This window comes from Oncorhynchus gorbuscha, linkage group LG06 (assembly GCF_021184085.1).
Source record: "Oncorhynchus gorbuscha isolate QuinsamMale2020 ecotype Even-year linkage group LG06, OgorEven_v1.0, whole genome shotgun sequence".
Lineage (NCBI taxonomy): Eukaryota > Metazoa > Chordata > Actinopteri > Salmoniformes > Salmonidae > Oncorhynchus > Oncorhynchus gorbuscha.
In genome coordinates, this window is record NC_060178.1 from 21184845 (window position 1) to 21208720 (window position 23876).

At 40.3% G+C, this 23876-nt stretch overlaps 2 protein-coding genes across 2 annotated transcripts in view; both read right to left on the bottom strand.

Moving 5' to 3' along the window:
* The window catches only part of ell (elongation factor RNA polymerase II), a 42322-nt gene extending 29642 nt beyond the window's left edge, over window positions 1-12680 (bottom strand). The window contains exon 1 of the mRNA XM_046352617.1: window positions 12490-12680. Coding sequence (XP_046208573.1) covers window positions 12490-12624 — 135 coding nt within the window. The 5' untranslated portion in view covers window positions 12625-12680. The remainder of the gene's footprint in view (window positions 1-12489) is intronic.
* Window positions 12681-13399: 719 nt separating this feature from the next.
* LOC124037673 (peptidyl-prolyl cis-trans isomerase FKBP8-like) lies at window positions 13400-22314 on the bottom strand. Its single transcript, XM_046352618.1, has 9 exons — window positions 22182-22314; window positions 19824-20082; window positions 19568-19737; window positions 19270-19358; window positions 18257-18477; window positions 17993-18165; window positions 17826-17903; window positions 14590-14730; window positions 13400-14437 (listed from the first exon to the last, which is right to left on the bottom strand). Exons 2-9 carry the CDS (start codon window positions 20068-20070, stop codon window positions 14351-14353), a joined length of 1206 nt encoding a protein of 401 aa, XP_046208574.1. The 5' UTR covers window positions 20071-20082; window positions 22182-22314; the 3' UTR covers window positions 13400-14350.
* Window positions 22315-23876: the final 1562 nt, after the last annotated feature.

The window sequence follows — 23876 nt, forward strand, 5'->3', positions numbered from 1 at the left end:
CAGCATTTGAACTGTTTTGCTGTCTAGTCTGTTTTATAAATGTGCAATACGCTTAAAACACAATTATATAAAAGGAATTGGCAACTCGTTCCCATTTTGAGAAATAAGGTAGACCACTTGATTTCAACATCTGAACAAAGTGGACAGGCTAGCATGCTGTTCAAACAGTTGGAGACGGACAAAAGCGTGTGTACATAATAATTAAACTTCTGCCTTGTTAGCTAGCAAATAGATCCAAATTGGCTAAACATTAAACATATATATATATTAGCTGGCTACTTACTAGCACGTGGGCCTGTGCTTGAGAGATTGTTTATGAGACGTGTACATTTTTTATAATGCCTGCTACAAGAAGTTAGTAATTATTAGTGAATGTGCATTATGCATGGTTCTGGTCATTTAAAAAAAATGCATATTAATAGACAGTTTGAAAGCCAGATCAGTGATTACAATAAAAAAGGTTGAACTATGATGATAGAATAATGAGTTGTTAGTGGGTCTTGTGGTTGTGGAAGACTTACAGGCCCTTCAGAAAGAATTCACACCCCTTTCCTCATTCCATATTTTGTTGTGATACAGCCTGATTTCAAAATTGATTAAATGTATGTTTTTCCTCACCCATCTACAAGCAATCACCAGAATTACCAAGTGAAAATATGTTCTGAGAAATGTTAGAACATTTATTGAAAATGAAATACACAAACCTTATTTACTTAAGTATTCACATCTGACTCTTTGGCAGCGATTACAGCTGTGAGTCTTTCTGGGTAAATCTCTCTGAACTTTGCACACCTGGATTGCACAATATTTGCACATTATTATTTTAAATTCTTCAAGTTGATTGTTGATCAATGCTAGACAGCCATTTTCAAGTCTTGCCATAAATGTTCATGCCGATTTAAGTCAAAACTGTAACTAGACCAATCAGGAACATTCAATGTTGTCTTGCTAAACAACTCCAGTGTATATTTGGCCTTGTGTTTAAGGCTATTGTCCTGTTGAAAGGTGAATTTGTCTCCCAGTGTCTGTTGGAAAGCAGACCACCAAGTTTTCCCACAGAATTCTGCCTGTACTTAGCACTATTCCATTTAATTTTATCCTAAAGAACGCTATAGTCCTAGCAGATGACAAGCAAACTCATAACATGATGCAGCCACCACCATGCTTGTTGAAATTGCACTAAACATGACACGTTGTATTCAGGACAATGAGTTAATTTCTTTGCCACATTTGTTGCAGTTTTACTTTAGTGCCTTATTGCAAACAGAATGCATGTTTTAGAATATGTGTATTCTGTACATGCTTCCTTCTCACTCTGTCAATTAGGATAGTATTATAGAGTAACTACAATGTTGAGCCATCCTCAGTTCTCCTATTACAGCCATTAAACTAACTGTTTTAAAGTCAACATTGGCCTCACGGTGAAATCCCTAAGTGTTTTTCTTCCTCTCCAGCAACTGAGTTAGGAAGGATGCATGTGTCTTTGGGTGTATTGATACACCATCCAAAGTGCAAAAAATATCACCATGCTGAGAGGGATATACAAATCTAAATTTTACCCATCTACCAATAGGTGCCCTTCTTTGTGTGGCATTGAAAAACCTCCCTGGAATTAGTTTGCAATTCACTGCTCGAATTATGGACCTTACGGGTAATTGTATATGTGGGGAACAGGGATGCGGTAGCTATTCAAAAATAAAATGTTAAAATGTTGCACAACCTGTGACGAACAAATTTTTACTTCTGAACTTATTTACGCTTGCATAACGGGGTTTAATGCTTAGACTCTAGACAGCTTTTCATTTTTATTCATTTGTAAAAAAACAACAACAAAAAAAAACAACATAATTCCACGGTGACATTATGGGTTATTGTGTGGAGGCCATTGACAACATCTCAATTCAATCCATTTTAAATTGAGGCTGTAACATAACATGTGGAAAATGTTAAGGCCTGTGAATATTTTCTGAAAGCATTGTACTGTATATTTAGCCTAGGTATAATTTCACAGGACCTGATTTAAGATTATTCCTGACTGAAAAGCAGTGCATTTTTACCTTTGATTGTACAACAAAGCATAGAGAATACAGATATCATAAATCCATTCATTTGAAAAAATGTATATATACATGTGATTTTTAGGCTATAAATCACCCAGCCCTAAATTTAGGGATGGTGATCCTTCAACATTCAACTGTTATTGGCAATTTAATGGGTGATTTGGACACTGGGAAGTTCTTGACGTGCAGATTAGTTGGCAAAGTGTCAGCTGATCTGCATGCAAAGAGATCAGGCAGATTACATGCACAGACCGTGCCAAAGTAAAAGACACAGCAATGTTTTCACCAGTGCTTTCCCCTTTTAAAATTAGGCCTCTAGTTGGATTACAGTCCTGCAATAGAATAGTGAGTTCTAATCCCCATCCACAGGACCTGCCGGTAACCAGACTATCCAAGGACTAAAATGTCACAGGGTCATTAGGAGACCTCGTCCTAAAACACTGCAGGTGGCAAATTTTCACTGTGCATTTTGTACCAAATCAACATGCCTGTAGATAATCTCAACAGTGCAGTGATGAGACTTCCCTCACCTCTCCGGTTCAAGTTTTAAATTGAATGTAGCATCAATGCTCACAAAAGTCAATCATTGAGTTGGCTTAAAATCACATCAAAGGAGTCTCCCTATATTGGCACAGATATTTGAAATAAAAATGTATTGTTTTTAAACAGAAATCAAGTTATATAACTGCTAAATGTATTAAACAACATTAAAACAGCTAAAATTATGATTGACTGCATAAGAGGCAGTCTCCACATGGAAATGTGTTTTAGAAATACCACAGTGGCGTAGCACCAAAGTTCCAATCATTGGGAAGATCTGTAACACTAAATCAACACACTCAGGTAGTTTACAACAGCTGTCTGCAGAGGAATTGATCAAAAATTCCATAAATAAAAAGTTGCAACGTGAAGGTGAGAATTTCTATAAAGCTTCTACAATCATCTTAAATTGGAACTTGATGTAATCTGCATATTATTTAAATAACTTTGAGAAATCACCCAATGACACAAAAAATCAACAGTTGGGAGTTCCAGTTGTAGGTAGGAGCGAGGGAAAACTATTCAGCATGTGACAAAGCACCAGCTAACTCCAACTTGAAATATCAGCGCATGTCAAATCAAATGACCATACAAATATGTGACATTAACTAAACCTGTGACACGAGTGTAAGAACAGACGCTGTTATGAGGATAACCCTGAACTTTCCAGGACTCATCTAGGGGGCCAGTGGAACGGAGCAGCTCCCCACGTTGGCCCAGGGCCTGGGACATGGTGCTAAGATCCACCAACCGCTCATTTCCACACACAGTGATGGCACCGGATCAGCACTCAGCAGGACAGGACATCATCTGGGGCAGCTCCCAACACTTGACTACTGGGAAATTCACAGCGCAATGACTAGACACATGAGACCTAGCAAGAATGCAGGTCAGCTCTGTACACAGTGATACCAGACCATCCAGTGTGACTAGCCCACGGGACTGAGGGCCACACCATCCATGACATTTTGGAGTCATATTTGGCTCTGGTTATGATCTCGCTAGCTAGTGCCCCATTCGTTCTGTTCAAACTGGGGAGTCAGCATTACATAAATATCCATGGCACCAGGGGCCTCAAATATAACCGCTGCGTACATTTTACACTAAATATTTGAGCAATTTTAGAAAAGACTGCGCACTTACAAAAATAGACATATAAACTTGCTGCACGCCATATATACACATATTTCCCATTACAGTGCCGAAAGTATTCGTCCCCCTTGAACTTTGTGACCTCTTGCCACATTTCAGGCTTCAAACAAAGATATAAAACTGTATTTTTTGTTGTGAAGAATCAACAACAAGTGGGACACAATCATGAAGTGGAACGACATTTATTGGATATTTCAAACTTTTTAACAAATCAAGAACTGAAAAATTGGGCGTGCAAAATTATTCAGCCCCTTTACTTTCAGTGCAGCAAACTCTCTCCAGAAGTTCAGTGAGGATCTCTGAATGATCCAATGTTGACCTAAATCCACCTGTGTGTAATCAAGTCTCCGTATAAATGCACCTGCACTGTGATAGTCTCAGAGGTCCGTTAAAAGCGCAGAGAGCATCATGAAGAACAAGGAACACACCAGGCAGGTCCAAGATACTGTTGTGAAGAAGTTTAAAGCCAGATTTGGATACAAAAAGATTTCCCAAGCTTTAAACATCCCAAGGAGCACTGTGCAAGCGATAATATTGAAATGGAAGGAGTATCAGACCACTGCAAATCTACCAAGACCTGGCCGTCCCTCTAAACTTTCAGCTCATACAAGGAGAAGACTGATCAGAGATGCAGCCAAGAGGCGCATGATCACTCTGGATGAACTGCAGAGATCTACAGCTGAGGTGGGAGACTCTGTCCATAGGACAACAATCAGTCGTATATTGCACAAATCTAGCCTTTATGGAAGAGTGGCAAGAAGAAAGCCATTTCTTAAAGATATCCATAAAAAGTATCGTTTAAAGTTTGCCACAAGCCACCTGGGAGACACACCAAACATGTGGAAGAAGGTGCTCTGGTCAGATGAAACCAAAATTGAACTTTTTGGCAACAATGCAAAACGTTATGTTTGGCGTAAAAGCAACACAGCTCATCACCCTGAACACACCATCCCCACTGTCAAACATGGTGGTGGCAGCATCATGGTTTGGGCCTGCTTTTCTTCAGCAGGGACAGGGAAGACGGTTAAAATTGATGGGAAGATGGATGGAGCCAAATACTCTGCAAAAGACCTGAGACTGGGACGGAGATTTGTCTTCCAACAAGACAATGATCCAAAACATAAAGCAAAATCTACAATGGAATGGTTCAAAAATAAACATATCCAGGTGTTAGAATGGCCAAGTCAAAGTCCAGACCTGAATCCAATCGAGAATCTGTGGAAAGAACTGAAAACTGCTGTTCACAAATGCTCTCCATCCAACCTCACTGAGCTCGAGCTGTTTTGCAAGGAGGAATGGGGAAAAATGTCAGTCTCTCGATGTGCAAAACTGATAGAGGCATACCCCAAGCGACTTACAGCTGTAATCGCAGCAAAAGGTGGCGTTACAAAGTATTAACTTACGGGGACTGAATCATTTTGCACGCCCAATTTTTCAGTTTTTGATTTGTTTAAAAAGTTTTAAATATCCAATAAATGTCGTTCCCACTTCATGATTGTGTCCCACATGTTGTTGATTCTTCACAAAAAAATACAGTTTTATATCTTTATGTTTGAAGCCTGAAATGTGGCAAAAGGTCGCAAAGTTCAAGGGGGCCGAATACTTCCACAAGGCACTGTATAAATCAGACCCATCCTGAAATTGTGTGCGTGAACGAGCATTAAAACTCAGCCTGAAAAAGCTTCGGATAACGAACACAATTGCATTTTATCAACAGCAATTTGAATGTACAGAAATACCGTGATGAGATCCTAAGGACCATTGTCATGCCATTCATCTGGCGCCATCACCTCATGTTTCAGCATGATAATGCACGGCCCCATGTTGCAAGGATCTGTACACAATTCCAGGAAGCTGAAAATGTCCCAGTTCTTCCATGGCCTGCACACTCACCAGACATGTCACCCATTGAACATGTTTGGGATGCTCTGGATCGACATGCATGACGGCATATTCCAGTTCCCGCCTGTATCCAGCAACTTCTCACAGCATTGAAGATGAGCAAGACAACATTCCACAGGCCACAATCAACAGCCTGATCAACTCCATGCAAAGGTGATGCGCTGCATGAGGCAAATGGTGGTCACACCAGACAGACTGGTTTTCTGATCCACGAACAAACCTTTTTTTTTTTAAGTATCCGTCCTCCCATTCATGTGAAACCCATAGATTAGGGCCTAATTAATGTATTTAAATTGACTGATATCCTTATATAAAACTGCAACTCTGTAAACTCTTGAAATTGTAGAATTTATATTTTTGTTCAGTGTAATAGCATACAACTGACCCAATTAAATGAGAGATGAGTATGGTAATTTCTTGCAAGTTAAACGGTCATCGGGAATATGAACCCATTATGACAAGAAAAAGCAGTGAGGAATTAGTGTAATGTTATGAAAATATGTATTATTTTTATTCAGAAAAGATTGTTTACTTGCGATATTAGAAATGACAGTAGGCTATTCAGAGACATATACAGTAGCCTAAAACACAAATGGAAATAAATAGTCTGTTCTACCGTTAAACTGTGCTCAGGATCAGATAGATCAAAATACTTAAGTGTTTATATTTAGTGTAAAGTTGACCCAATTAAGAGAGAGATGGCACTTTGTAGGTCTATATGTTACTTCAGGAGTATGAAACCATCAGTCAGAAAAGATTAGGAATTTATTCTGAAATGAACATTGAAATTAAATAGATGCCCATTTCTAACTATTTTAGAATGCAAAAGTGCCCCAAATTCTCAGCGCTTCTCACTAACAGCAAATGTTTGCATCTTATTATATTTCCCCGTTTTTTGTTATGAATAAGCATGTGGTCATATCCCCCATTTTCTCAAAATACTAAGCTACTTGCAATGCAATACTTCAACCAATAGAAACGGTGCATACACATGGTCTAAAGTTCAAGCGAAGCACATTCTCACGTCAACTTTTGCGTGAAAATTGGTGCACATGTTTTGGGGTATATTTTGTACGTACGCACTGGAGACCTGCACAAAACCTGTACCAGTCGCTGTTACTTAAACCTACCTTGAAGCATCACAGAGCACATGAAACAAAAACTTCCAATGTGTGTTCTTTGTCAATTAAGCAAATTACATTTGAGTTTCAGATAACACAATATATGGGATACAGTTACAAATTTGGTTTCATCCAAAGCGTGGGTATTTATGTTGTAAAAACAGCAACAAGATGTAAAAATATACATTCCATTTAGTCTTACTTCATGGGATGATTGAGCAATTGGGTGGAAATTGTGTATTCCATTCTTATAAAGACACATTGCCAGTGACAGAATTGAAGGATTTCACCAGGAGAGGTAACAAAAGCTCATACTAAGTGGGATAGAGGACAGCTCTCATTTAAGCTCAAACAGTTCCTTGTCTCTGGTGTCAAGGTAAAAAAAAAAAAATCAGCCCAGAGCACTAATGTCACTCCTTGTGCCCGTCAGTAAACTAAAAGGCTTTAGCCTGGATGGAAATGCTCCACAAAGACGAGGCTAGTTTGTGAAGGAACATATATCAAATATCTCTGGAAGCCTACTAGCAAGACTGGATCACTTGTGAGAAACACATAATGTTCATGTTGTATTCTGAGTAACTTAATGTGTAAAACTTTTGGCTAAGCTTTAATGAAAAACTAATTTGAAATTAGAAACACTTTGTTCACCCTTGTATTATACATTGAGCTAAATGCCCTACACATACCAGGGGTCTGAGGGTTGATGTACTGTGTAAGGAATGTAATGTAAAAATTCACTGCCTGCACAGAATCCAAGAATAACCTGGCCATTACCTAACCCACTGACACCAAAAGGCATTGGGCCAAAACATTAGTGTCAATCATACCACAGAGGGACACCAAGTTCAACTCTTTAAATCCATTTAGCTGAAATAGCACATTTTAGGAGCCATTTTAGCTGCCAATTTTAGGTGCCATCTTAAAGGTCCTGGCATGATTTGATACAATGACTGCTTTTCTATAAAAAGGTAACTGCTGAAGTAACTTGAGGCATCTGGCAGCTAAATATACTTAAACAGAAACAGGCAGCAAGTTAAATAAACACTGCCTATCAACAGAAGATTGTACAGTAATAGGATGTTCTGAAAAGGTCTTGGACCGGTATTAAATTATTTACAAGAGGCTAGTCTGACAATAGGGGAAATCTAGGCAAGAGAATTACTGATTCCTCTACATTTTACAGGACCCATTTATGGCTGTGTAAAGAATTTTGTTCATTTTTAAAGACACTTTTCTAAGATTCTACATACTCTGCCAAGGAGCTGAGATAAAATTGTATAGTTTTAAAGCTAGTTTCCTGACATCCTATGAATTTTGCCATAGCTAATGCAGTGTGCTTTTGTTCAAACAATCAAATGAATACTGTTTAAGTCTGTGTTTTTGGAATTTTCAATTCTCCCTGTCTAGCTTTTACTTTAGTCATTTTTAGTTCTCAAAGATATTATAGGTCCATTGTCATTGACACATACTTTCTAGTTTAAGAGGTTTAAGTTTGCACAAAGCATTTTTACATCGCGAAGATGTCATTTCCAATTGTATTTATAATAATTTCTGGACTTTTTTTTCTCTTCCTTTTTCAGGTTGCCTAGGGACCAGCCCAAGGATTAAACAAACACAACAAAAATATATATATAGTAATTTTCAACTGAAGGCACATTATTTCCTCATGTGTGTCAGTCTCCAGGCTGAGAATCCCCAGCATGGAGCTCCAGTTCACTCTGTCCTTCTGATCAGATGTGCAAACAGAGCAACGGGTTGACATTGGCACTGCTCACGTCAGACATGGATAACAGTCTGCCTGCCATGCTACCTGAGGAATATTGCACAATGCACTTACAAAGCACAATGCTCGAAAGGCTGTATATTATAATACCATTCTCTGAGTAGGACTTGACCTAGACAAAGAATGAATGAATCACTGGATGGTGAAAAAGGACATGGTGTTAAAACAAAACTTTTTATATGCCATATGTTAGGGGTATCACTCACTGCTCTAGAATGTAGAGAAAAACAGCGCAATTCAAGAGGGTGCTAAGAAATGTCAAAACGTAGTTCTTTGCCAGAATTAATTAGATCGTTCTCTACAATATTGTAACCTTAATGTACTTGACAGTGTTGATTAAATAAGAGCGTTAATTTTCTGTGACAGTTGCTTGTTTTGACCATGCTGCTCTTGGTTGCATCTCCTCCATATTTGGCATTGGCAGGTGGTACCATTTGTAGGTGCTTTTGTGGGTTGGACCAATCAAAATGAACTTAATACGTCATCATTTTAATTTCCAGATTCTTGTCTTTCATTGGCTATATTGGCAATCAATCTACATTGAGGCCATTTCTATGGCGATTTAAAGGGCAAGACTCAGAAATACACAATGTCCAAGGTCAGATATTGAAATTCAGTCTGTTAAATATATATTAAGTCCCCATTTAGTTTTATATTCAGCAGATTTAATTTAGAAAAATCCCATGTTTTCACTCACGAACCTGTAGCCACTAGTTTGAATGTCAGCTGACAACCAAAGTTATTGCCGTTCTGCCGCGAAACAGCGCCACAGAGTTCTATTGAGCAGTGAACACTTTTTGATCATGCCCATGATGACATTCCATTCACTCTAAACATGCTAAATTCTCAGAGTAAATCTGTAACTTTTGAACCGTATATAGCAAAGACATGGAGTTTGGATTATTTTTCTGAAGCAATTCTGCATTTGTTATAAACCTTGAATTAATAATTTTATGGGTGAACACCCTAAATGTGTTATCGACTTCCTCCTGGTCAATGTAGGGCCAGAGGTAGTACTTAACTATTTAATCTACAAAACCACAAAATATTTAAGTAATTCTACCTTGTGTTTGGAATAGACATAGAACTCCCCAGACAGAGAAAAGGGGACCAGTCAGACCTTGGGAAATCACTTCACAGCTGTTTATCCTGGGCACAGATATCAAAACTGGAGCACAAGGCATTGCTTGTCATCTTAACATCCCTCCCTTCTTTGCGGTTTATGGGCTTTATCAAGATGGCTCTTATTGTGTTTTTGTCTCTGTGGCCAGTCGACTACAGGGCTGCGGCTGAGGGACAACACCCCCTAAATGATGAAAGATTGACCTCTCACCCCTCTCAGCTTCAGCTTCCAAACCACAGTGTTCCATAAGGGGGGGGGGGTCAAAAGGGAATCAATGGCTCCCTCTAACAGGAAAAGAAGATGTCTAGCTAGGCCAAACTGTGACTAAGGGTTTATTCTTAAACACCAGTGAATATAGGACGAGGTATACGATGACACAGTTTAAGTGCTTACTCAGGCATGTCTGTACAGGAGGACTTGAAGATCAACTGTAAAAAGGCTTAAAGTGGGATACATTTCAACACCTCAATCAGCAGATACTCCAATATGAAAATATCATACTAAGTAGTGATTGGGGGAGGGGGTCGTTACTGATGTCAATGACAATACATACAAAATTGTGAGAACCACAATACTTATGGGCACCTAAGTGTAGTATTAATATCCTATTGTGAGGTCCCTAGCAATTCCCAGCCCTAGTATTAAGTATCAAATGTTTGTTACATGTGATGAACACAACTGGTGTAGGCTTTACTGTGAAATGCTTGCTTACGACACCTTCCCAACCATGCAGAGTTAAGAAATAATAAGAGGCTGTATCTTTAACTCGTGTGCAGTAAGCACAGACACACAAAAAAGCCAGATTCCCACAAATTGGCAATTAGACAACAGTACAGTGGACAATGGAGCCTGGGGATGAAAGGCATAAAAAAAGTGCCTCTATTCATCAACTACAAAGCTGCGTAATGTCTGCATCCTCTGAAATCAGAGCCAAGCTGGGGTAGGGAAATAAAAGAGAAAAGCTACAGTACTATCCCTCCAGCTGAACGACTGCAGCTTTCATTCAACAGAATTGGCCAGTTCTCCAATGACTAGGCATCACAAAATACATTTCTCAAGCACAAATACCATACACAGATTCCTGTCATTTCAAACCCTTGAATGTACAATATTTGTGTATCCAACATCAACTGTAACTAACAATGTAGTCTTTAAATCAATGTTTCTTTAGCGGGCAAAAATGTGCATGAACAGCATGATTACCACATATTTGGAGCAAGATTAGCACGTGTTACAAATAAAATGTTTTAATACTAATAGGCCATATTTTTCAAAGAAAAGCACAGCAGGATACCATCTATGTTCTTATTAGCTATATCAAGGACGCTCCATTGCTATCAAGCTAGGTACATACTGTTTTGTTTTCTTTCCAAACGGTTTCAAAGCACACTGGTTATGTTAGCCACTTCCTCTTCCCTAACGTAATCAATTTAAAGACAAGAATAATAAAACTACTTGCCATACTACTGGGTGTTAGACTGTAGCTAGATGTGCATGAACACAAACCTTGTAGTTGGTTTCCTGGCCTGCCAGGCTTTCTCAGTCAAATGTATGTATGTTTTGTTTATTCCATGTGTAACTCTGTGTTGTTGTATGTGTCGAATTGCTACGCTTTATCTTGGCCAGGTCGCAGTTGCAAATGAGAATTTGTTCTCAACTAGCCTACCTGGTTAAATATAGGTGAAAATAAATAAATATATATATATAAATAAAATAAAATATAGATAGCCAGGATCAATGTAGCCACCGGTGGGAACCATATATATCTCGCTAGCAATTCAAAACAACTCTTAAGTCCATGACTGAGTAACATCATCACAATAACATTATTTACCAGCTGGCAACAACAACAAAAAAATCAGTCAGGGAAATGCTGTACGTGGGAGGTTAAACTGACAAAAAAATACAGCAAGCTCGATATGGTCATTTGGGCTACTGGTGGCTAGCCTCCAAGATGTCTCACTTTTCACGACTGCCAGAAGTAATATAAGCAAAGCAACGTAACGCAAGGGTTTTATTGCACTTCACTTGTTGACTGCAATTCATACATGGCTAGTTAGCTAGATAACGTTGAACAAACGACATTGCTCGCCTGAGTTTAGCGTCAGCTCAGCAAACTTACCTAGCCTCACGTTTGCTACTAAACTTTGCCAAATGTCATCGATCGCTGTTCAACATCACTACATGGCTAATTATGTTTTAGCTAGTTGGTTGTGATACGCCCCTAGCTTCATTACTGACCCTAAATCAAAGGTTTGACATCAAAGCTAGCTAACTTAACTAATTGGCTGGTAAGCGAACGTTAGTTAAAGTACCTTAGTTTGCAACGTTATGTAAATGTTTGCTAGTTGGCGAATCAAGTTGACCGTTTTGATCGTTCCAATTAATGGTGGTAATGGAAAAACTAGACACAGAACGAGCTAACAACCTGAATCCTTGCGGAATTCTTACTTTGCCTGCCAACATACCTAGCGCACTTGTTACGTTAGCTAGCAAATCTTTAAAGGCTGATTGGCTTGAGTTTTATATTGAAAACACACACATACTGGAAGCTACCAGCCTCGTTTAACACTGGGTTCATTTAAAAAGGTAGCTGAACGGTAATCCTAAAATGACTCGTTTGTGTGTAGTAATAAACATGCATCCAACTCGTGTAGCTAGCTAAATAAATAAGTAACGATGGCTATCGAGCTAATGAAGCTTGCTGGCATGGCAGCGAAGTAGCCAGTTGCTAACCAGCTAGCTATGTCAGCCAACGAGCAAAATATACCTAATATGTAGTTACATTTACTTGAGTTGTTCAATTACCTTGCTACTCTGGTAACCTTCAAATGCCCTCAAGGCGCTGTCAGTGAGTTTTACGTGAAAGACGGAGACATTACTGCCATTGCTCACTCGTCCACAGGACAGTCCGTAGCACTGCTCCTCCTTCAACGCCGCCATCTTGCTACCATTGCCTCCACGCTCGCGCACGAGCAGCACTCTGTCGTAAACGCAGAAAAACTCCCACAGCTTTCTAATGAATATACATGTTACGTACACGGCGTGATGAAGTCATAAGTTAATAATACATTGAAACATGCTACATAATATATATATAAACAGAACATTTATGCGCGACAAATAAGTTCAATTGTATCAGGAGGATTTATCATAAACTGTTTCTTTACTTCAATATAATGAAGCACTGAGGAGAAAATATGAATCATTAAAACATGAGACATGTCTGACCACTGGTTACCAATGGAAAGCATATCAGAGATGTGCGTAGGAAGGAAGAAGGAAACATTAGGTCACTGGACTACGTCAACGTCTCACTGAATCCATGAGTTGGGAATGTCCAGTCTAACACATTGGTACCAAAGAAATGGAACATGAGAGGAAACACTAAGTCAATGACTATCGGTCTTCAGACAGATACAGTTAGTTGAAAGGAGAGGAGTGTCAAACAATACAAAATAAACAAAATCAAGGACACAAAAAACATCACAGTAGTGGTCTCTACCTTCTATAGTGCTGTCAATCCATTTACTAGGAGAGTAACAGTGGAAGAAGAAGTACTTCCAACCTGTCAAAGATGGCATCCATACAACTGTCGAGCTAAGAACTACAAGATTAGAGTCCAGAAGGTTGATAATACTGTAATGAAACAGCATCGATATCCATGCTTATAAACCTAGGGTTGTTGCAATCCTAAAGTTTATTTGGCTCATAGTAAAAGAGTTTAAACTTTTATTGAAATAAATACAAAAGCGACAAGTGCGAGAATGTGAGAAACTCAAAAGCAACAAATATCTGCAACATTTAACTCTGTCTTTTTACATACGGTCCATTGTAGAAAAAAAAAAAATTCTCATGTGACAACAAAATTATAGAAAAATACACCTCAAAATAGAAACACTTCAAATTTAAGTTGTCAAAAACTACAAAACAAGCAAAGTGACCAAACCTAAAATTGGTATTAGAATGTACACCCTTCAAAGTTTGGTCTCAGAATCATCAAAAGTGAGGTACATTCCATTTACTTTATAAATAACGAATTATATATTAAAGCATGGGTTTTAAAGGAATGTGACAGTTTTGACCAAGACTGTCTGAGTGTGGATCACAGGGCCAGATAATACACCACCTAGATTAATCCCCCCCCAACATTGGCACCATCCCACTAAAACGAACAAGAGCAGAATACCTTTAACAATTACTTTCTTTTTTTTTACAGAATTGTACACTTAAAAAAATAAAGGAAAAACAGGAAAAACACACATGACCACATTAGCTAATTTTAGACAATTGACAGATCATTCCTAGAATTATAATTTGAGTGCTCAATCAATTAATATTTAGAATCACTACCAGAGGAGCTCAAGACATTGGCAGCAATTAACAATTAGTGTCTGTCAAATGGACATACATTTGAAGATTATTTAGAACATTTCATATAGAAATATTGATTGTATGGTATTTGTCACGTATAATTATCCTTCTCCCAAGGAGTAACAGAATAGAGTGACAAACCTATGGACAGCCACACTAAAGAGGTGACATAAGACCCATTTATCCCCTTTTTTTTGTTTGTTTAGTTCCAAAAGGCACCGCCAGATGTCCAGTTGCTTTATGTGGGTCCCACTTTGCATGGAGCAGGCAATCACCAGAAAAGTATTTCTCCCATCTAATTTCTGGCAGCTATGACAACTGACAAGGCGACACCTCCAATGGCTACTGCAGTGGCACCGAAGAGCCATTTCCAGCTGACAACCTGTGGACAATATACAAGAAATGTAAGGCTTTCTGTTGACACCTGGAATAAATCCATTTCAGATCCCCAGCTGATTTTACATCAACTAGTGTTTATGCCAGCATCAGTTTGTTGACATGAGCAGGTGAAGCATCTTGAGAGGATGGTCTCACCCATGACGACCTGGCCTGGTGTTTCTGCATGCCGCTGCAGCCGCTGGCTGGGTTGCCTAGCATCTTCTTGTACATGGCCTGCTCTGCGCCTTTCTGCTCCGAGTGCTTCTTCACCAGCTTGGAGAGTTCTGCATGGATGGTCTACCCCAGGAGACAGAAAGTGTGAGAATAATCTGCAGGCGTACTACTCCCCACATGTATATCACACATTCACTCACAACACTTTCCCAATGGCTTGTGCACCATAATCATCAGGTGTTCTGGTAACTGCAGATTGCTTGATTATTGGCCCTTGATGCTACTGTGAATTTAATTTGCTTGCTAATAAAATAAAATAAACATGACTTTATATCAAGTCTGACTCATTCCTCTGAAAGGTTGGTAAGTTGGCAATTCAGGACATTTTCACAGCATTGGTCAAAATGTCTTACACAGCCTCTGAGTAGCCACTTACTGGCACTGTTGTGGACAGAGGACGGTATAGACTTTGAGTAAGTGGCTGCTCTTAGCAGCAGTGGGAGAGGAGACTAAGACTAAATGGGTGCTTGATATAAATGTAATACTACAGGACACCATTGGCTTCTCCATGTTGCAATACTTCTGATCATGTAGTCGTAGCCAAATGTTTTGAGAATGACACAAATATGAATTTTCACAAAATCTGCTGCCTCAGGGCCTTTAGATATTTGTCAGATGTTACTATAGAATACTGAAGTATAAATACAAGCATTTCATGAGAGTCAAAGGCTTTTGACAATTACATGAAGTTGATGCAAAGAGTCAATATTTGCAGTGTTGACCCTTCTTTTTCAAGACCTCTGCAATCCGCCCTGGCATGCTGTCAGTTAACTTCTGGGCCACATTCCTGACTGATGGAAGCTCATTCTTGCATAATCAATGCTTGGAGTTTGTCAGAATGTGTGTGTTTTTTTTTTGTCCACCCACCTCTTGAGGATTGACCACAAGTTCTCAATGGGATTAAGGTCTGGGGAGTTTCCAGGCCATGGACCCAAAATATTGATGTTTTGTTCCCTGAGCCAATTCTGACAAACTTATGGCAAGGTGCTCCATCATGCTGGAAAAGGCATTTTTCGACACCAAACTGTTCCTGGATGGTTGGGAGGAGTTGCTCACGGAGGATGTGTTGGTACTATTCTTTATTCATGGCTGTGTTCAAACGCAAAATTGAGAGTGAGCCCAATCCCTTGGCTGAGAAGCAACCCCACACATGAATCGTCTCAGGATGCTTTTCTGTTGGCATGACATGACTGATGGTAGCGCTCACCTTGTCTTCTCCAGACAAGCTTTTATCCGGATGCCCCAAACAATCAGAAAGGGGATTCAGAGAAAATGACTTTACCCCAGTCATCAGCAATCCAAACCCTGTACCTTTTGCAGAATATCAGTCTGTCCCTGATGTTTTTCCTGGAGAGAAGTGGATTTTTTGCTGCCCTTCTTGACATCAGGCCATCCTCCAAAAGTCTTCGCCTCACTGTGCGTGCAGATGCCCTCACACCTGCCTGCTGCCATTCCTGAGCAAGCTCTGTACTGGTGGTGCCCCGATCCTACAGCTGAATCAACTTTAGGAGATGGTCCTGGCGCTTGCTGGACTTTCTTGGGCGCCCTGAAGCCTTCTTCACAACAATTGAACCGCTCTCCTTGAAGTTCTTGATGATCCAATAAATGGTTGATTTAGGTGCAACCTTACTGGCAGCAATATCCTTGCCTGTGAAGCCCTTTTTGTGCAAAGCAATGATGACGGCACGTTTCCTTGCAGGAAACCATGGTTGACAGAGGAAGAACAATGATTCCAAGCACAACCCTCCTTTTGAAGCTTCCAGTCTGTTTTTCGAACTCAATCAGCATGACAGAGTGATCTCCAGCCTTGTCCTCATCAACACTCACACCTGTGTTAAATAGTCACTGACATGATGTCAGCTGGTCTTTTTGAGGCAGGGCTGAAATGCAGTGGAAATGTTTTTTTGTGATTCAGTTCATTTGCATGGCAAAGAGGGACTTTGCAATTAATCTGATCACTCTTCATAAAATTCTGGAGTATATGCAAATTGCCATCATACCAACAGAGTCAGACTTTGGTGAAAATGTATATTTGTGTCATTCTCAAAAATTTGGCCACGACTGTACACACCAGTAATGTTTGAAGACAGAAATGACAACTGCTGCCGTTGTCATCTTTCCCCATTTCACAAAAAAAAGGTATTTGAGAAGATAAAAGCTAATTGCATTTACTTTAATATATGTATTTGGACAAGAAAACAATAACATCCATATAAAAATAAGTAGGGAGTGGACCAACATTTTTTCATCTAAATCTGCAAGCTTTTAATCTAGACCCTTGAAATTAGATCTGTAATGGTTTATTGCTCCTAATCTTAAAACACTTCAGTGAAAACATCACCACAAACATGCCCGGGTAGCTACACGTTAGAGAGTATACAACCAACTCGTCAGTGGTACACTCTACATCACAGTTCAGATGGCAAGAGCATGCCTAGTGCGAATGGAAGATTTTAAAATTATTATGTGTTTAACTAGGCAAGCCAGTTAAGAACAAATTCTTATTTACAATGATGGCCTATTGAGCGCCGCCCTATGGCACTCCCAATCACAGCCGGTTGTGATACAGCCTGGATTTGAACCAGGATGTCTGTGGTGACGCCTCAAGCGCTGAGATGCAGTGCTTTAGACCGCTGTGCCACTCGGGAGCCCCTTGAACCACTGAAAATCCTTAACCACCCACAAAACACACTTGTGCACTACATTAGAGCCCGAGAAACAAAACACACTGTATGGGACATTTATAAAAGACATTCAGCGAAAGCACGATTTCACAGGTTGGTGTGCAGGACTGAAAAGAAAATGACATGAGTGGAAAAGGGTTGGACATGAGTGGTAAGTATTAACATGCAGCTGGTCCAAGAAGACCACGCTCTGTAGTGCGCCCTGTCAGATTGCCCCGGTCACTGAGCCTCATGTCTAAGCAGTGCCTTAGATATCACCTGGGAACAGAGGAACCAACCTATTTACAGAGACAACAAACTCAGATCCACCAAAATGAGTATGCAGTCCACCTGGTTTCCCCTTGTCATCAATACTAGAGAATGTGGTACCACCTGGTGGATGTAAGTGAAAACTGCAACAAATTGTGGTCCTGAGAATTTGTTTACGTTCTCCATCTTTCTAAATAATGTTTTTGTGAAGGTGGAGTGCAATACCTTGTTACTTGGTTCCAACTTCAGGGCCCTCTTCAAAATCTTTATAGCTTCAGCATATTCCCCTTGCAAGGCCAATACCTAGAGACACAGATGTGTCCATGGTGATACTTTCAGAGACGGACAGTCATATTCACAATTACACAACTGGTCAGTTGTGTGAGACCTACCTTGCCTTTGCGGAATAGGGCTTTTATGTTGTCTGGCTGGTGGGCCAGTACTGAAATGCAGGACCGTAGTGCTGCTTCATAGTGATCCAACTTGAGCTGGGCAGCTGCCATGTTGTTTAGACACTTCACCTTCACGTCCATCAGCTCCTCCTCTTCCTCCGGGCTAATGTCCACTGAAACAGACACACACAGCAACAGTAAGCTACAGGAAGCCCAGCCACATCCAAAAACAGTTATTTTGCAAAAAACAAATATCTCTGTCACCTTTAGAGCTGGACTCCGTGACCTGCAGGGCGATGCCATAAGAGTTAACAGCGAAGGCATAGTCCGCTCTCTGGTAGTAGACATTTCCCCTCTCCCTCTTCTGCCCAGCCAGGGCGATCCTCTCCTGGGGGGACAGGAGCTCAAGGTCGGGGGCCTCAGTGGCATCAAGCAGCTGGACCTCCAGGGCCAACTCCGCATTGGGAGGCACATCAGGGGCAAGACTGCCAGCGGTGAAGGCCAGGGCACGGAGCACAGAATCAGAGCGCAAAGTCAGGACGTGTACTATAAGCACTGAGCTCTAGATATTTTGACATTTATTTTACCAGGTAAGTTGACTGAGAACGCATTATCATTTACAGCAACGACCTGGGGAATAGTTACAGTGGAGAGGAGAGGAGAGGAATGAGCCAATTGGAAGCTGCGGATGATTATGGGAATAGTGATGTTATGAGGACCAGATTGGGAATTTAGCCAGGACACCAGGGTTAACACCCCTACTCTTACGATAAGTGCCATGGGATCTTTAGTGACCACAGAGATTCAGGACACCTGTTTAACATCCCACCCGAAAGAAGGCACCCTACACAGAGCAATTTCCCCAATCACTGTCCTGGGGCATTGGGATATTTTTTAGACCAGAGGAAAGGGTGCCTCCTACTGGCCCTCCAACACCACTTCCAGCAGCATCTGGTCTCCCATCCAGGACCAACCCGCTGAGCTTCAGAAGCAAGCCAGCAGTGAGATGCAGGGTGGTATGCACCATTTCACTCACTGCTCTTTCTGAGAATGGAAGAGGACTGAGGTGTTTAGCTTTTCTCCCATTAAAAGGTGCAGCTACAAAGAACTATATCAGGCACAAGTTCATGACATCTACTACGACTTCATGAAGCATAGTGAGAATTTCAGAGTTATCTTTATAGGAAATTACAATCTCAGAATAGATGGCTTGTTTGTGTAACAAGACATGCCAGTGAAACCACAAAGAACCAGCAAGATTAAGAAATCCTCCATACCTCCCCAAGGCACCATATGCATATTTAGCATTGGCTCGGACAAGGGCCTTCTCCCTCATTTCCATGAGCTGCACTGTGAGATCCAGAGCCTGCAAGAGCACAACAGACTTAAAGCACTTCTCACCATCTTGGTTTGGATGCATTGCTGGTGAATATAAACGCGACACTGAACTTGAAATACACATTCCATCCATTTACACTTCTGAGATCACCTAACTTCATCACTACCTTGTATGCAATCAGATCGGATTTGCCTTCACATAAAATACTGAGTATTTTAAGTGAATACTGAATGTACCTGGATGACATCACCATCTCCCAGAGTGAAAGAGAGCTCAGGTTGCTCTTCTATAAGAGTCCCATCAGCCAGTGAAGTCTTCAGGTGAATCATGACATTCTGGCCTTTTGTGGGCCTGCTGTCTGGCCCATTCCCTGCCTGTAGGACTTTCTTCTTTAGCTGGCCATTACCTGCAAATAGATACGTGAGAATATGACGGTCACCCAGTGATGTTCCTTTCTCTTTGACCTAAAAATAGAAAAGGTCATTTTGTTACCTAGCATATCCATCCATTCATCTAGTGGAGCTGAAGTGCCAGTGTTTTGATCCTCTGCAGGCTCCTCTGTTTTAGTCTTCTTCCCACCCCTAGCATCTTCCAAAGGAGGAGGGTTGTCATCAATGTCATCATCCAGCATCTCAAAGTCTTCCCCACTGTCCAGCAGCGAGGCTTTCCCTGACTTCTTCCCTAAGAGAACCATCTCCGGGTTATCCCCTGCACCAGTCACCTCCTCTTTGTCAGTCATCTGTTGAAATGCCTTCAATGCAATTTAGAAATACAGATGAGAATAAACAGCGGTAATTTGATTAGCAGCACAAATTGTGCTGCTAATTAAGGGGTGTTATTGGCTATACACACACTCTCTGGCTTCATACCATGCAGCTTGTTTGGAAAGAATGGGTTGCTGTGGTTTGGCCAGATTCAGCCATGATTCTGGGTCTGGTAACGTTAGCTAGATACCACGACAGTGAAGACGCATGGTGTTCATGGCGCATTGACGTTCACTCCCACTGCACTAAAAACTGCTATGGCGAAACGCCTTCTGAAGAAAAGTAATCTAGATTCTTCAGCCAATCGCCAACCTTCCATTCTTAAGCAAAAGTCTGGAGAAATTGGTGTTTAAACAGCTAAACTGTATTTTTGAAAAATTCAAATCTGTTTTTTTTTTGTGCCCACCACAGCACAGAGAGACCCTTGGTTAAAGTGGCAAATGATCTTAGAGCCAACATAGACGCCAAACAGCTCTCTGTCCTTGGATTTAAGTGATGCATTCGACACTGACCATGATGTCCTTTTGGACAGACTGGAGAGGTGGTTTGGTCTCGCCGGTCCAGTTCTAAATTGGTTTAGGTCTTATTTAACCGGTAGAGTGTGTTGTCACCCTTGGTGAACATAACTCAAGAAAATACATCTCACGTGGCTTTCCACAAAGTTCGATTTTGGGTCCGGTACTGTTCAGAGAGAGATAGAGAGATATATATTACCCCTTGGCAGCGTTATCAGAAAGCACAGCATTGATTTTCAATGCTACGCAGATGATAACATTTTTATTTCTGTGTCACCAGAGGATTTTAGCTCCACAGATAAATTATTAGTGATTTAAATAATTGGCTGGCACACTTCCTCCAGCTAAATCAAGACAACACCGAGGCACTTATTGTTGGAGCCAAAGCAGAGAGAGAATCTAGCCACACATTTTAATTCATGGGTAATAAAGATTAAACACCAGGTAAAAAAAAACCTTGGTGTTATTTTAGATCCTGAACTAAATTTCAAATCACAGGTTAGGAATGTGAACAAAATAGCTTTTTACTACATGAGGTACATTGCCAAGATGCAGCCGTTTCTCTTTTAGAGTGTTAGAGAGACTCATCCATGCTTTTATTAAAAGCAGGCTTGACTACTGTAATGCTCTCGTCTGGTCTGCCCAAGAAAGCCATTGGTCAACTGCAAAACATACAGAATGCTGCAACATGGGAACTGACCAAGACCAGATGGAGAGCACACACACACACACACTACACCGGTTTTAAGGTTTCTGCACTGGCTGCCTGTGAGCTTTAGAAATACTTTAAAGATTATTATATTGGTTTTAAATCAATCCACAACTGTGCACCCAAATACAAGTTAGACATGATTTTAAATTATGTACCCAGTAGGTCCCTCAGGTCCTCTGGCACTGGCCCTCTAACTATCACAAAGCCTAGGACCAAGAGGCATGGGGAGGCAGCCTTTAGTTACTATGCCCCCAGCCTCTGGAATAGCCTGCCTTAGAACACGAGGGGGCCAAAACTGTGGACATATTTAAGGGATCTTAAAACATTTTTAGCTTTGCTTTTCATAAGGGTACTTCTTAGTTGTTCAGTTTGTTTTATCTTGTGTCTGTAGTGTAGTAAATATTTCAGCTTTTATCTTCATTTTTTTTAAATAATCGTTTTCCTGTAAAGCACAATGCGTTGCAATCCATGTCTGAAATGCGATGTATAAATAAAGCATGATTTGATTTCGAGAAACGTCAGAAAACAGACAGATAGCTAGCTAGGTAATTAGTGCGTTAGCTAGCAAGCAATGTAGCTAACTAGGACTGTGCATTAGCCATTGGTAACTACTACCGCTTACTAGCCATATTACTTAGCCAACTGTTCACATTTTTAAAAATCATTTTGGTGATAAGAATGTACAGGATTTCAGTGGATGTTTCGAAAACTTTGAGAAGTTTCTTGTTGAGAGACTACTTAACTACAGTATTTAGCTAGCCAGTTTCGTTATCTTATACAAAATTACTTAACTGTAGCTTCGTTCAAATGAACATGAAGAACACAATGACAACAAGGAATCAATTAAATTACACGTTACCTATAAAATATTATATGCTTGGTAAATAGACTGAACGCTTGATTGAAGAAGCGTTTGTGATGATAGCTTAGCTTGATCCTTCAGTAAATTCAGCAGGCTCTTCCTGTTCACCTTGGGCCTGACATCTTTCCTGTATTTCTATTGGCTTATAATATTTAATCAATCACACGATTGGTAGATCCCAACGACAGTCAAACAAATGACCTGACTGTCCAAACCAATAATGTATACACACCCTGGATTGCAAAGATATGTATTGGCCCTTGAGAGTGTTTGAAGCAGCCAGTATGCCATATTGGCACTCCCCAGTAGGAATAGTCCTCCATAGGAATGAATGGAATTCTGCAGTATTTCAATTAAATGTTTCAAGGACTAAAATACATGTATTTAAGCATTTTTGTTGTTATAGTGGGGACATTACATTAGTCATCTCTAAAAAATATATACTTTAAAAGAAATGGTTTTATATATATTTTTTAAATGTTTATGTGAAACTCACATAATTTAAAAGAATAATCGTGGCAAAAACGAATGTCGACATTAATAGACATATTTCTATGGCTTCCAAAACATTTTTACGCCGTGGCGGAGTGATAAAGATGGAAGCACAGTGACTTCAACACAGCGCCCCCTATAGTCATCTAGTGTATGAAGTCAGAAGTTTACATACACTTAGGTTGTAGTCATTAAAACTCCTTTTTCACCCACTCCACACATTTCTTGTGAACAAACTATAGTTTTGTGAAGTCAGTTAGGACATCTACTTTGTGCATGACAAGTCATTTTTCCAACAATTGTTTACAGACAGATTATTTCACTTATAATTCACTGTATTAGAATTTGTTGGTCAGAAGTTTACATACACTGACTGTACCTTTAAACGGCTTGGAATATTCCAGAAAATGAGTCAATTGGAGGTGTACCTGTGGATGTATTTCAAGGCCTACCTTCAAACTCTGTGCCTCTTTGCTTAACATCATGGGAAAATCAAAAGAAATCAGCCAAGACCTCAGAAATTTTTTTGTAGACCTCCACAAGTTTGGTTCATCCTTGGGAGCAATTTCCAAACACCTGAAGGTGCCAAGTTCATCTGTCCAAACAATAGTACGCAAGTATAAACACCATGGAACCACGCAGCTGTCATAAGGAAGGAGAAGTGTTCTGTCTCCTAGAGATGAACAGAGTTTGGTGCGAAAGTGCAAATCAATTCCAGCACAACAGCAATGGACCTTGTGAAGATGCTGGAGGAAACCGGTACAACATTTTCTAGATCCACAGTAAAAAGAGTCCTATATCGACATAGCCCGAAAGGCCGCTCAGCAAGGAAGAAGCCACTGCGCCAAAACCGCCATAAAAAAGCCAGACTACGGTATGCAACTGCACATGGGGACAAAGATCGTACTTTTTGGAGAAATATCCTCTTGTCTGATGAAATAAATATAGAACTGTTTGGCCATAATGACCATTGTTATGTTTGGAGGAAAAAGGGGGATGCTTGCAAGCTGAAGAACACCATCCCAACCGTGAAGCATGGGGGTGGCAGCATCATGTTGTGGGGGTGCTTTGCTGCAGGAGGAACTGGTGCACTTCACAAAATAGATGCCATCATGAGAAAGAAAAATTGTGGATATATTGAAGCAACATCTCAAGACATCAGTCAGGAAGTTAAAGCTTGGTCGCAAATGGGTCTTCCAA

Bases quoted from the DNA above. Each gene is read 5' to 3' on its own strand.
- LOC124037673 (XM_046352618.1), bottom strand. From the start codon at position 20,070: ATGACTGACAAAGAGGAGGTGACTGGTGCAGGGGATAACCCGGAGATG. The intron at 18,166-18,256 runs GTGACAGAGATA...TGTCTGTTTCAG, and splicing joins CACGGAGTCCAGCTCTAAAG to TGGACATTAGCCCGGAGGAA. The intron at 14,731-17,825 runs GTATTGCACTCC...CTCCTGGGGTAG, and splicing joins AGTTGGAACCAAGTAACAAG to ACCATCCATGCAGAACTCTC.